At 32.1% G+C, this 12,500-nt stretch overlaps 1 protein-coding gene across 44 annotated transcripts in view; it reads right to left on the bottom strand.

The window, feature by feature from the left end:
- Cadps (calcium-dependent secretion activator 1) overlaps positions 1 to 12,500 on the bottom strand; it is a 434,912-nt gene that overhangs the window by 110,020 nt on the left and 312,392 nt on the right. For 30 of the 44 annotated variants that reach the window (XM_086541577.1, XM_086541575.1, XM_086541568.1 and 27 more), the window contains 4 exons: positions 11,868 to 12,013; positions 11,107 to 11,187; positions 9,168 to 9,197; positions 7,606 to 7,775 (listed from right to left, as the gene is read on the bottom strand). In XM_086541577.1, coding sequence (XP_086397703.1) covers positions 7,606 to 7,775; positions 9,168 to 9,197; positions 11,107 to 11,187; positions 11,868 to 12,013 — 427 coding nt within the window. The remainder of the gene's footprint in view (positions 1 to 7,605; positions 7,776 to 9,167; positions 9,198 to 11,106; positions 11,188 to 11,867; positions 12,014 to 12,500) is intronic. The other 14 variants (XM_086541582.1, XM_086541600.1, XM_086541607.1 and 11 more) reach the window with 1 other exon arrangement.

The raw sequence follows: 12,500 nt of genomic DNA, 5'->3' as shown, positions 1-12,500 counted from the left end.
CACACACACATATATATATAAATATATATATATATATACATATATATATATATATATATATATATATATATATATATATATATATATATATATATATATATATATATATATACATATACATATATATATATTTGTATATATATATGTATATATATATACAAAATATATATATATACAAAATATACATGTATATACATGCATATATATATATATATGCATATATATGTGACAAGTAGATTAATAATATTCCATACAGAAATTCATGAACAGGAATTATTGATATGAAATGCATCAGGTGTAGTTATCATTTGTAATTTATGCTAATATCAGTAGACTGAAGAGTCAAGCATTACACAACATGTAATAACATACATACAAAGCACAACTACAAGAAATACACTTCTTTTTTTGTATTATTTGAACATACTAAAAAATGTCTTTCATGCACACAAACACCCACATGAAGTCTATGTAATAAGATTTTAGAACCAAAATAATGAGCAGTATCGATTCATCAACAAAATTGCACAGACCCAGAAAACACAATACGTGTGCTCTAACTTTTTATATATCCATAAACTGATAATAATTTTTCTATTGATTGCATTTTTTTGTAATCTTAATTCATTTCTCTTTGTGCGACACTGGATCTAAAAAGATAAAAACAAACAAAAATGTTTATACTGTGATGTTAAAAAAGACAAAAAAGAGCAAGAAAAAAAACTTGTACAAGAAAACTTAAATTTTCACTTTATAAAATTAGCAAAAAGAAAGAAAAAAAAAAAAAATTTTAACCATTATGTAACAAGATCTGTATACCCTTGCCCTTTCACAATAAGCCCTCGAAAATACGGCTCAGTCTGACATGACAATCTAAAGTAACGAAATCAACGGCTGCAACTTCCAATGCAATATGCACAAAAGAGCCTGAAGCAGCAATTGCAACCCAAGCTGGTAAAAGTGAATCATAGATCTGATAAAAAGATATTGCAAAGAAGAGAGGGCACGAGAGAGAGAGAGTATAAAGACAGAAATATAAACCTGAGGAAAAATCACAGGGGCAAACTCTGTCATAATCAGTAAATCCATGCAAAACTATAATGGCAAAAACTCTGCATTAACAGCATGAATCATTCAAATCAATAACATCAATGGGATGGTGGGATCTTCACAATCATCATAATAATAATAATTGATAATAATAATATATATGTTAACTTCAGCCATATGAAAACGACACAACTGGACTGAAAAAGGGTATTAAAACATTGACTAGAAATTTTTGAAAGTATACCAAAAGGCCGCTACGTTTGTTATAAGTGAGGGGCAGCCAATCGTGGCGAAGATCCCTACAAGAAACTCTAGCACTGGGGGCAGAATTTTGGGAGCCCATCTGAAAATGAAAAGTCGGAACAAAAGCAACCTGCTGATCCGAGAGGAAAAAAAAAAGAAAAGAAAACGCCAAAAAGACTGTAAACCTAAAATGTCAGCTACCAAAGTTAACATTACTATTTTTTTTAATCATTCTTGATCAAGTATTATATTGAACTATTTATAGAACTTTTCTTTTAATATGTATATACACAAGTGTAGTATTTTCATTTTTTACTTAAATTTCAAGCAACAGCAAAGTAGTAAAAAACAACAGTTATATAAATTCTTTTTCTTTTCCTTGAAATTTTATATGATTTAATTTGATAGATTTGACAACCTAATAACAATACTTAAAAGAGTCAGCAAGCTATCAAATATTGTTTAGCCAATGAAAGGAAATTCAACTGGCTAATTAAATACTATTTTTATATTGAAATGAAAAATCTCTTGAAAAAAATCTTAAAAAGTTGACCACATCAAATTCATCTCATTTTTTTTCTCTTTGCTTCTAATCTGACACTTTCTAGAAAAAATAGCTAAATAGACAAACATCACTGGAATCAATTATCCAGCCAAAGCAAAAATAATTTCAAAAATCGTCATACAAAAATAGAACAGCACTTTAATTGAAAAGACCAAACCATGCAACCTCACCTACAGCAAAAAAGAAAGAAAGAAAAAAAAATAATACAAGGTATATATGTCAAAAAAGACCAAAGTAACCAAAAAAATCACTAACAAGGGATGAGACAACACAGAAAATATGCTATGCTATGTATCCAGTTTGATGAAACTAAAAGATGAAGGAAAAATGTATATATTACCAGATGTGGCTAACCTATGTGATGGGATTTAGACAAAATGGAAACAATTTATTCACTGCAATACAAACAAAATAATACAAAGATGGATGATAATTTAATGTCAGATGATTTAAAGGACAAAAAATTCATACAATTGTGATGAGTATCATTACATAATGGGTATGGTATAAATGTTTAATAATGATAATTTGCACAAAACTGAAAAAAGAACTTGGTTCTTTGATAATTAGCCAAATTCGTATCAGCTTTCAGCCAAGTTTATCAGCCTTGGCTAAGCTGAATACTGGTGCTGATATATACATTACATATATATATATATGTATATGTGCGTGTGTGTGTATACATGGGAATGTACATCTATATTTACATTAATAAATAGATTTTGTGTTTATTGTATAGATACAAATGTACATACTGTGTGTGCATGTGAATGTGTTTGTTTATATTATGTTTATATTTATATGTTTATATATGTTTATATATGTTTTTATATATATGTACAGACATATATATATATATATATATATATATATATATATATATACATATATATACATATATATACATATATATACATATATATATATATATATATATATATATATTCATATATATATATTTTTTTTTAGTGAGTTTGTGTGTGTGTGTGTGTGTGTGTGTGTGTGTGTGTGTGTGTGTGTGTGTGTGTGTGTGTGTGTGTGTGTGTGTGTGTGTTGTGTGTTGTGTATGTGTGTGTGAGTGTGTGTGTATGTGTGTGTGTGTTGTGTTTGTGTTGTGTGTGTGTGTGTGTATGTGTGTGTGTGTGTGTATGTGTGTGTGTGTGTGTGTGTGTGTGTGTGAGTGTGAGTGTGAGTGTGAGTGTGAGTGTGAGTGTGAGTGTGTGTGTGTGAGTGTGAGTGTGAGTGTGAGTGTGAGTGTGTGTGTGTGTGTGTGTGTGTGTGTGTGTGTGTGTGTGTGCATACATAATATATACATGTGCATTTACATCTGTGTGTGTGTATCTGTGAGTGCATACATATATACATGTGCATTTACGTCTGCATGTGTGTTTGTGTTTGAAAGTATATCTATCAGCACTTACATATGCATACATGTGTGTGAAGTCATGTTCATATATTTGTCAATATAATTCATATATTTGTAAATATACAAACGAGCATAATATAAAACACACATATAAATACAGATGCATAAGTCATATATCAGTATTCCAGCTTTGTACATAAACTGTCCTTCCATCAGAAAAAAAAAATCAGCTGCAAAATGAATATCTAAACTTGGAAATGCTCATAGCAATACTCTGTCCCAATTACCAGAGAAGGCTTAACAAAAAAGAAATACCACAACACATCCAGGTACCCTGTGTCACTCTGCATAATGTGAACAAAATAAAAAGATGACACTTGTGGAGCCCACCTGTATTCTGTACAACTGGTATGACCAGTCATTAACTGAGTTGAAAAGAGAATGGTGTTTGTCAGTAGTATGTACTTTTTAACATCTTGAGCACTGTGTATCTATATATCTCCTGCTGTGGGGGGGAAAATTATCAAAGACAGATAATAATGTAGAGAAAACCTGTATCTTACATCTGTTGTTTATGACTGAGTAAAAAAAAAACATGAAATTTATATTACTGAATGTAGACCAAATGAGATATGTTTATACTGTATAATCCTGAATGAAATCTGAGCAATCTTTTCAAGTTAAGAGAAGATGATATATGATGCTCAGTTTTATCATGAAAACAGTAGAGCTCTTTTCAGTAAATCATTAACAATATATGACAGGGAGAGGAGAGGGGCATACATGTGCATGTGCTGCTTTTCATATAAAACACATGGAATGCAAGCATGCATAAGTGCCATTCCTCATTAAATTGTAAGACAACCTGAGAGGTTTCAAGCTGGAACACTGTATGTGTGTGAGAATGTTTATGGCTACTATTTGTGTGTGTGTGTGTGTGTGTGTGTGTGTGTGTGTGTGTGTGTGTGTGTGTGTGTGTGTGTGTGTGTGTGTGTGTGTGTGTGTGTGTGTGTGTGTGTATGTATGTGTGTTTGTGTGTGTGTATGAGTGTGTGTATGAGTGTGTGTAGGTGTATGTATGTGTATGTGTATATGTGTGTGTGTGTGTACATGTGTGTGTGTGTGTGTGTGTGTGTGTGTGTGTGTGTGTGTGTGTGTGTGTGTGTGTGTGTGTGTGTGTGCAAATGTACATACATATACATACATATGTATACACATACATACATACATATGTATATATATATATATATATGTGTGTGTGTGTGTGCATGTGTGTGCGTGTGTATGTATATGTATATGTAAACACAGACACACACAAACACACACAGACACACGCTCAGACACACACACACACACACACAGAAACAAACTCACACGCAGACTCACACACACATATACATATACATACACACTAACACCCCTCACATACACAGCCACAGATATGCACACAAACACATGCACATACACTCCTCCCCCCCTCCACATATACATAGTCAAACATCACATACCCCCCCCCACACACACACATACATCACATACACATATCACATACACATATCACATAACACACACACACACACACACACACACACACACACACACACACACACACACACACACACACACACACACACACACACACACACACACACACACACACTCACGCACGCACACTTACGCACGCCCACATGCACAGGTACACACACGCACACACACACACACGTCTGTATATCTATAAACATATATGTTGAGACCAATCTATATGCATATGTACAATTTCAGACATTTTAATTCAAGTTGTGAATGAAATACTTGTCAAACAATATGAATGACATTATCTGATTTCCAATGTTATCACAGTGTTAATCAATATGCTGCTAAAAAGAGTTCATCCTTATGCTTTGGCTCATGAGAACAAAAAAACTGAAAATGCCTTTAGGCTATAAACTTCAGTAATCAGGAAAAAAGAGAATGAAATAAAATCAGGGCAAATGCATGAATTATGAAAGAAACACCATACATAAGTAGTGTTCACAACATGCAAGAAAAAATCATGAAAGCAAGTGTGAGGAAAGTATTCAAGGAGTCTCAAGTTTGTCTGATACCTTTTGCTTTTCCTGATATAGTTGCATTTGGACAAAAAAAGGCATTTAAACATAGATTTAGTTAAATATACCTCGTTACTGCTGAGATGAAAAGATCCTCTCAGGCTAATTCTAGCAATAAATCGTACACAGAGTTCAAGAAATAAAAAGTTTAAACACATATAAATGAACTTTACCAGAAATAAAGACCACAAATTATAAAAGGAAAATTTAACATTAGGGTCACCAGTTGGGGAAAAATGAAAATAACATTGTAGTACATCAATGTCACATTGAAACACATTTAGTGCAAAAAATGATAAAAAATCTGAAATCAAAGAACAATAAAAGAAAATGAAAAAAATATACATAATACTGAAATATTAATGGGAATTTCATGCTACTGGTATAATGTATCTTTCAAGTGTAAAATATTAGTAGACTCTCTGATTTACACAGTTTGCCCCTGTATCATTGTCCTTTTTTTTATTCCCTAAAATATTTATCACACAGACATCTCCTTCTGAGATTACACTTTTTATAACTTCTTCATACCAATATATCACCTTCTTATGTTACAAGTCTATCTAACTCCACCCATACAGTTTGTAAATTCATCAAAAAAGGTTTTCCATTTAAAATTTTCTTCAAATAAACTGTACCCACGATTTTTTTATAATTTTTTAACAGCATTTTTCTATAGAAAATATTAGAATCAATTTCTTTGACAAAGACAGGCTCCCAGTAGCTGAGAAACTCCTGATTGCATACAACTAAAACTTCCTTTGTTCAGTAACATATAAAACTGGAAAAATATAACTGTTTTTTAGAATTATGAGTGCATGAAATTTTCATAGCATGACTTTAGTTACTAGGTAAATCAAGGAGTCTACGGTATAATTATGTGTATACAGTAGCATCCACAGTAGGGATGGGAAATGTCACAATATCAAAAGCTATCAATTTATGGCAATAACACCTCCCAAGGCATGGGTGATTCAGTTCAATCCAACAGGCTTAACATCAAGTCTGAGCCCAGGAAGGAATAAAATTGATATTCAGAAAACTAAATTTCAAATATAGAAATAAAATTGATTTGGCCTTAATCAACTCTTGTTTCCTTGTTCTCTAAGGAAATGATAAAATGACAAATGAATAGCAAAATTCTGCAGGTGCTACTCTGTGAATGAGTGAGAGAGTGAGTGAGTGAGTGGGTGGGTGGGTGGGTGGGTGAGTGAGTGAGTGAGGAAGTGAATGAGTGAGTGAGTGAGTATGTGAGAGTGTATGAGTGTATGTGTATGTTTGAGTGTGTGTGTGTGTGTGATTGTGTGTGTGTGTGTGTGTGTGTGTGGTTGTGTGTGTGTGTGTGGTTGTGTGTGTGTGTGTGGTTGTGCGTGTGTGTGTGTGTGTGTGCGTGTGTGTGTGTGTGTGTGTGTGGGGTTGTGTATGTGTGAGTATCTATGTGTGTGTGTGTGTGTGTATGTGTTTGTTTGTTTGTTTTTTGTGTTTGTGTGTGTTCTCCAGGTATAAAATAAAAGGACACTGATTGTAAAATTCTGCAGGTGTTTCTTTATGAGTGAGTGAGATAATAAGTGAATGAGTAAATGAATGTTTGTGTTTGTGTGTGTGTGTGAGTGCATGTGTTTATGTATACACAACAAGATAAAAAAAAAATACATTAATGCATTTTCTATCCGGGATTTCATAAAATCAGTCTGATTTAATACATCAATGAAGACAGGTTAACAAGGATTTATAACACATAAATCAATTAACCAAAAACAGTCTAAAATAATTATATCTATAAATAAGCATGAAGTATCTTGATATCACGTCCAATATTCAAGTCCACTGATAAGTAAAGAGAACAAAATAATGCAACAGCAAAAAGAAAATACTGAAAGACCAAATCTTGCAGTGCAACAATGGCATATGCACTAACTAGCTTAAATGTAATGAAATTGACTGCAACATGAGATAAAAAAAGAAAAAAAAGAAAAAAAAAAGGAAAAAAAAAATCAGCTGAAACAATAGCATGAAAATTAATACACAGAGTATGAAATATAAAGAATAAAAGCATAAGGCATACATTTGTAGACCATACAGAGGCTGAGAAGAGAGAAAGAGATAGAGAGAAAGAGAGACAAGCAATAATGGTCCAGGCAATGAACCCAATGTTGGGGTACAATGCTTTAGTAAGACATTTAATGATAGTGGGAATAATAAAAACATTAGTAGTAGTTATGAAAGTGATAAAAGAAAAAGGAGAAAAAGTGACATCATTTTGAAATGCCTTACCTGTGATTGTATTTTCTAAGAGTTTTCAAGCCATATTTGCCTTCTTGTGAGCATTTGGAGACTGGGAGGCTCTCAAGGTTAGCCATCAGGAGATTGATCGAGGTCTTGAGTTCTTCGAGGTACAAGGACTCCATCTCCTTCACTACAAACTTGGGCATCAACTTGCGGTTCTGGTTTGACCAAAAGACTAAGGTTAGTATTGTTTTCTTCTCAATTTGTACAGATAATAATAATAAAGTCAAAGTTTGATATTATCTATAATTTGCTGACCATGTAAAAGTGAACTATACACATTTCACATTCTTTCCTTCTAAGTGAACAATATATATATTTTTTTTTCATGGGTTACTAATAACTGAATTTGCTAATACACTTTGTACAGAAGAGGGATACACTTCAAAAAGTGCATAAAAAATATGCATATGGATTGGGTAATGCCCCCTTTTTTCAATTGCAACTTTACACTATGTTGTACTCTGCAACACCTGAGTGCAGAAGCATTAAAAATCAATGCAGATTAATGTTACATTGTATATACATATATCATCTATTAGCAAGGAGATGTAAGCAATACAAGGTTGGAAAAAATATAATTTAAAATCTAGTGGAAAAGGTATAATAGAATGAGTTATTATTCACAATAGTTTCAAACAGGAAATGCATAATAATACTTAAAAGTAAATCCCAGGCTGTAAGTAGCATAACAATTCCAGAAAATCATCTAGAGTTGCAAGTTTCAGATGCAAGAACTAAGAAATGCAAAAAAGAAGCAAATCAAGCACCTCAAGTTTGTGCCATGGAGCAAGACGGAGAATGATCATTTCTACGACACCATATTTTGCAGTGTTTACACAGCATGGGCATAGAATAGTCTATAAAACTTTGAAAACCATTGAAGATCAAAAGACATCAAACACAAGTTTATGATAAATTATAAAATCATAAATGCATGATCATAAGAATTTTATCATCCATCAAGACCAAGATTCAATAGTTATGGCCCTTACTAAGAGCAAACTACAAAAATCGGAGTAGATGTATGTTGTAACATTTTATCATCATTCACTTTCATTTTCAATCAATTATATAGCCTAGGTTAAATATAAATGCAAATTATTTTGCCCATTGTTTTACTATAGGGGCAAGTAGCAAGTTTTTTTTTTTCTCGTGGTGCACAGAACCAATCCTTTTGCCTAAAAATATCATAACGGGGCATATATTACATATAATAAAGTCATTGCTGAGAACTGTGCCACAGAGCAAAGCTACAAAAGACATTTCTAATTACAAGTGATCTCAGAATAGTATCTAAGAACATCAGAGAATATATATCATATGTATATATATTTATATATATACAGAAATATATATATGGAATACATGCCACTTGTCAAAAAAAGAAAAAAAAGACACATATTTTACAATGTCTTAATATGAATAATAAATATATCCATAATTTTACCCACAGCCTTCATCCAATCTCTATGTTCTAGATCTACTAAGAGAAATGCAAACCTATGGCTTACTGAGGCCTCTAGGATAATTTTCATAATCAAACTTACTTCTGGATCTCTCTTAAGACCCTCTAACTCCTTTTTCAAAGACGTGGAAATAAGAAAAAATAAGAAAGGATTTGGTGGTTCAACAAAAATTGTATATAGAATGGCAAAGGGGGTGGTGATGACAGGGTATGTAATATCTGCCAAGAAGTGAGCATTTTGAGAGCAATGTTGCCTGTGACAGTCATCTGAGAACTGTAACTCTAAACAAAGATTAGTAAGAGCTCAGCAAATATTGACTTTCTCTTGCTCTATATCCTTACTTTGTTTTGATACTGACTATCTTTTTTTCACCTGTTAGAAATGTTTAAATTGAAAGATTCTTATTAGTGAAAACTGATAGAGATATCATTAACATTACTATTATCAAATAATCTTTGCATTAAAAAGGTATGTACGAAGAGCTATCATCATAAAAATATTATCTTGCTTATTGAAATCTCAAGAAAAAAGAAAAACAAAGTTTAGTTAACTGAACCCAGTATTAATGGTTTTGAACTAATACTGCACTTGTATGCAAAATGTAGACTTGATTTTAACATGACAATAACAGATGATTACTGATTGTATTTCATCAATAAGATATCATTAATAAATCATAAGCAGCCTTTCTTTAATGCAAATTGTGCAGTGTAATAATATCATGGCTTAATGAGGGATGCATTGGGAAAGGATTCAAGACATGAACTCCAACCAAAGTGAAGGAAATAAAACACTAGAGTACAATCTATATATCACGTTTGTTAAATAGGCTTACAAGAAAAAATAAAAACAAAACATGTTACTGTAAAATTTAAAGAGCTAACATAAAAAAATATTCTGACTATGTATCATACAGATGTGTCTTTGTACAAATTTCATGGATCTGATCGTGAAAGTATCTATTCTTCTCATTAATGGTTGACTAATCATTCATTTCAGACCAATCCTATTTATAAGGAAATTCTTCTTATCATCAAATGAGTCCTTTTTAACATCTAGCTTAACATTTTTCTTGAATCCAACATGGAAACAAGGAAACATGTGAATAAACATGTATGATACTGACAAGTATGTATGAGGATTATTGCTTATTACAGCAAGACTTATCATGCATGAATATTTTCTGACCCCACAAAAGAGGAAGATGAAAATCTTAAAAAATGATGCTTCATTATAAATGCACAGTTATTATAAAGCCTAGACACACTCAACAGAAGTCTCATGTTGGGAGTAGTGATAGATAAGACCCATTTGCAAAGATAGTCCTACCATATGATAATACTGAATGTGTTTTGTAACATGTTGGTCTTTTAATACAGCACAAGATTGTTCTTTTTCTTTTCTAGCATGCTTCTGAATTTGTTTTTATTATTATTTTTTTTTTTTTATCTAAACAGAACAAAGGCCCTAGTTTCTTAAATGCATATTCCGGTTTGATTTGCTTCCATCAAAATTTGTAAACATAAAATTAAATGAAGTCATTTTTTCATTCAAATTTCAAATTAAGATTGAGGGAAAATATATTTATTTCTCCACTGATATACCATTTTTCATACGAAAATATGTTACTGGGGGATATCATTTGGAGAAAACTGAAAATAGTATAAAATCTGTTTTACGACATCAGGAGTCTTGAACAGCTAAATGACACTACCAAAAATAGAAAAGAATAGAGGAAAAACAAGGACAGAAAAGAAAAGGAAATATACATCATGAAGACATTTTGCATAGATATTTTTTTCATAGATGTGTAGTTAACATCTGCATCACAAATTACCATTTTATGCATGAATTTCCATAATATAATTAACTCCTGAATTAGAACTTAAGATGAAATTTAACATTTGAAAAGAATAAAACAAAGAAAAAAAAAAGGAAAAGAAAAGACCACACTGGAAACAATGAAAGCAATGGACGTGAGCACAGGACATGAGCCATGAAAATAGGTTTGACAACTCACCCTCTCTAGTTCCGCAACTTTCTGCATCCTGCCGTCCAATTCTCGGCGAATGGCTGCTGCTTGTTCATCCTGGCTGTCCAGCTGAGGAAGATAAATAGTAGATGCAGATCTAAGGTGTTTTGGTGGTGATATGTATGTGTTTTAAATAAATTGTCACTACACATATTGTCAAACTTGAATTTGGGTTTCTACATTTTGGTTATTATGCTATCAAAAAGGAATGAAAGGTATTAATCATTAAGCAGACATTTACAAAGATGAGATAACAAGCTAGAGATCAAACAAACATAAAAATGATAATGATGGTAAAAATGATGCTCTAATTGTTGTATGGTGACAAAAATAGACCTTGTATGTATGTACTTACTGAGAAAATAATATCCAGAGTTATATACATTACTGTCCCTGTTTAAGAATAATTTAACAAATTCTGTAAAATTGCATTCTATTCATGCAGTATATACACTATTAAGTGAAAACAATGAATTAAGTGTAGCCACATCTGAATTCCTTATTATTATTAGATATGCCACTTTCATAATTATCCTCATGTGTAAGATTACTGTAACTTAAAAGGGAGAAAAGTAAATGTTAACATAGTAATGAAAATCACATGACCTAATTTAAGAATATTACAATACAATAATACAAATAACAAAATGACACAAACTCGATTACTAATCTCAAATTAATCAATAAATGAAGAAATAAACTGTTGTTGTGAAAGAAAAAAAAGTCAGAATGAAAACTAGCAGCCAAACCTGCATGGCATTGAAGAGTAACTGATGTTCAAACTTCTTCAGGGAGAGGATCTGCTGGAACATGTCAAAGAGCTGTTCCTTGGGCATGATGAGTTCACTGTTCAGGCTCTGCTGCATCCTGCCAGGGCGCTTGCTCTCCTCCTCTCCTGCAGAACAAGAGAGAGGGTAATGGGAGGAACACTAGGGAAGATGTACAATTCAATGAGGAATTTACAGAGTTAATTGGTGTTCAGGAGGGATGTAAGAGGATTACGTATAAAGCTGATTAGGGTTGATGAAGACTGCCACCGGAATATCTGTATCTACCTACTTATCTATCTATGTTTCTATTCATCTATCTGTTTAGTTATCTCTTTCTCTCTCAATATATATATATACACAAATCATTGAAACTTTTTCTTGTTACCAATTGATAGAGTCGTTAGATAGACTACTTTATACTTGTCACTATGACAAATCTGTTGCTAATAATAAAGATCTAGATGACAATCAATATGTTGTGTTACATTTAACCCAGTGAGGTGGATGCCAGATATAGCAAATTAAACTTTGTATATCAAATTATTGAAGACAATCCCTGACTGTTTACCATCAAATAAGGAACCAACAGAAGTTCTATCTCGGTAGAATATA

Source organism: Penaeus japonicus, unplaced genomic scaffold (genome assembly GCF_977035675.1).
Source record: "Penaeus japonicus unplaced genomic scaffold, GWHDUDI00000001_assembly GWHDUDI00000011, whole genome shotgun sequence".
Taxonomy (NCBI): Eukaryota; Metazoa; Arthropoda; class Malacostraca; order Decapoda; family Penaeidae; genus Penaeus; species Penaeus japonicus.
Note: the sequence above shows the minus strand (reverse complement) of the source record. Positions and strands in the feature narration are given on the sequence as shown.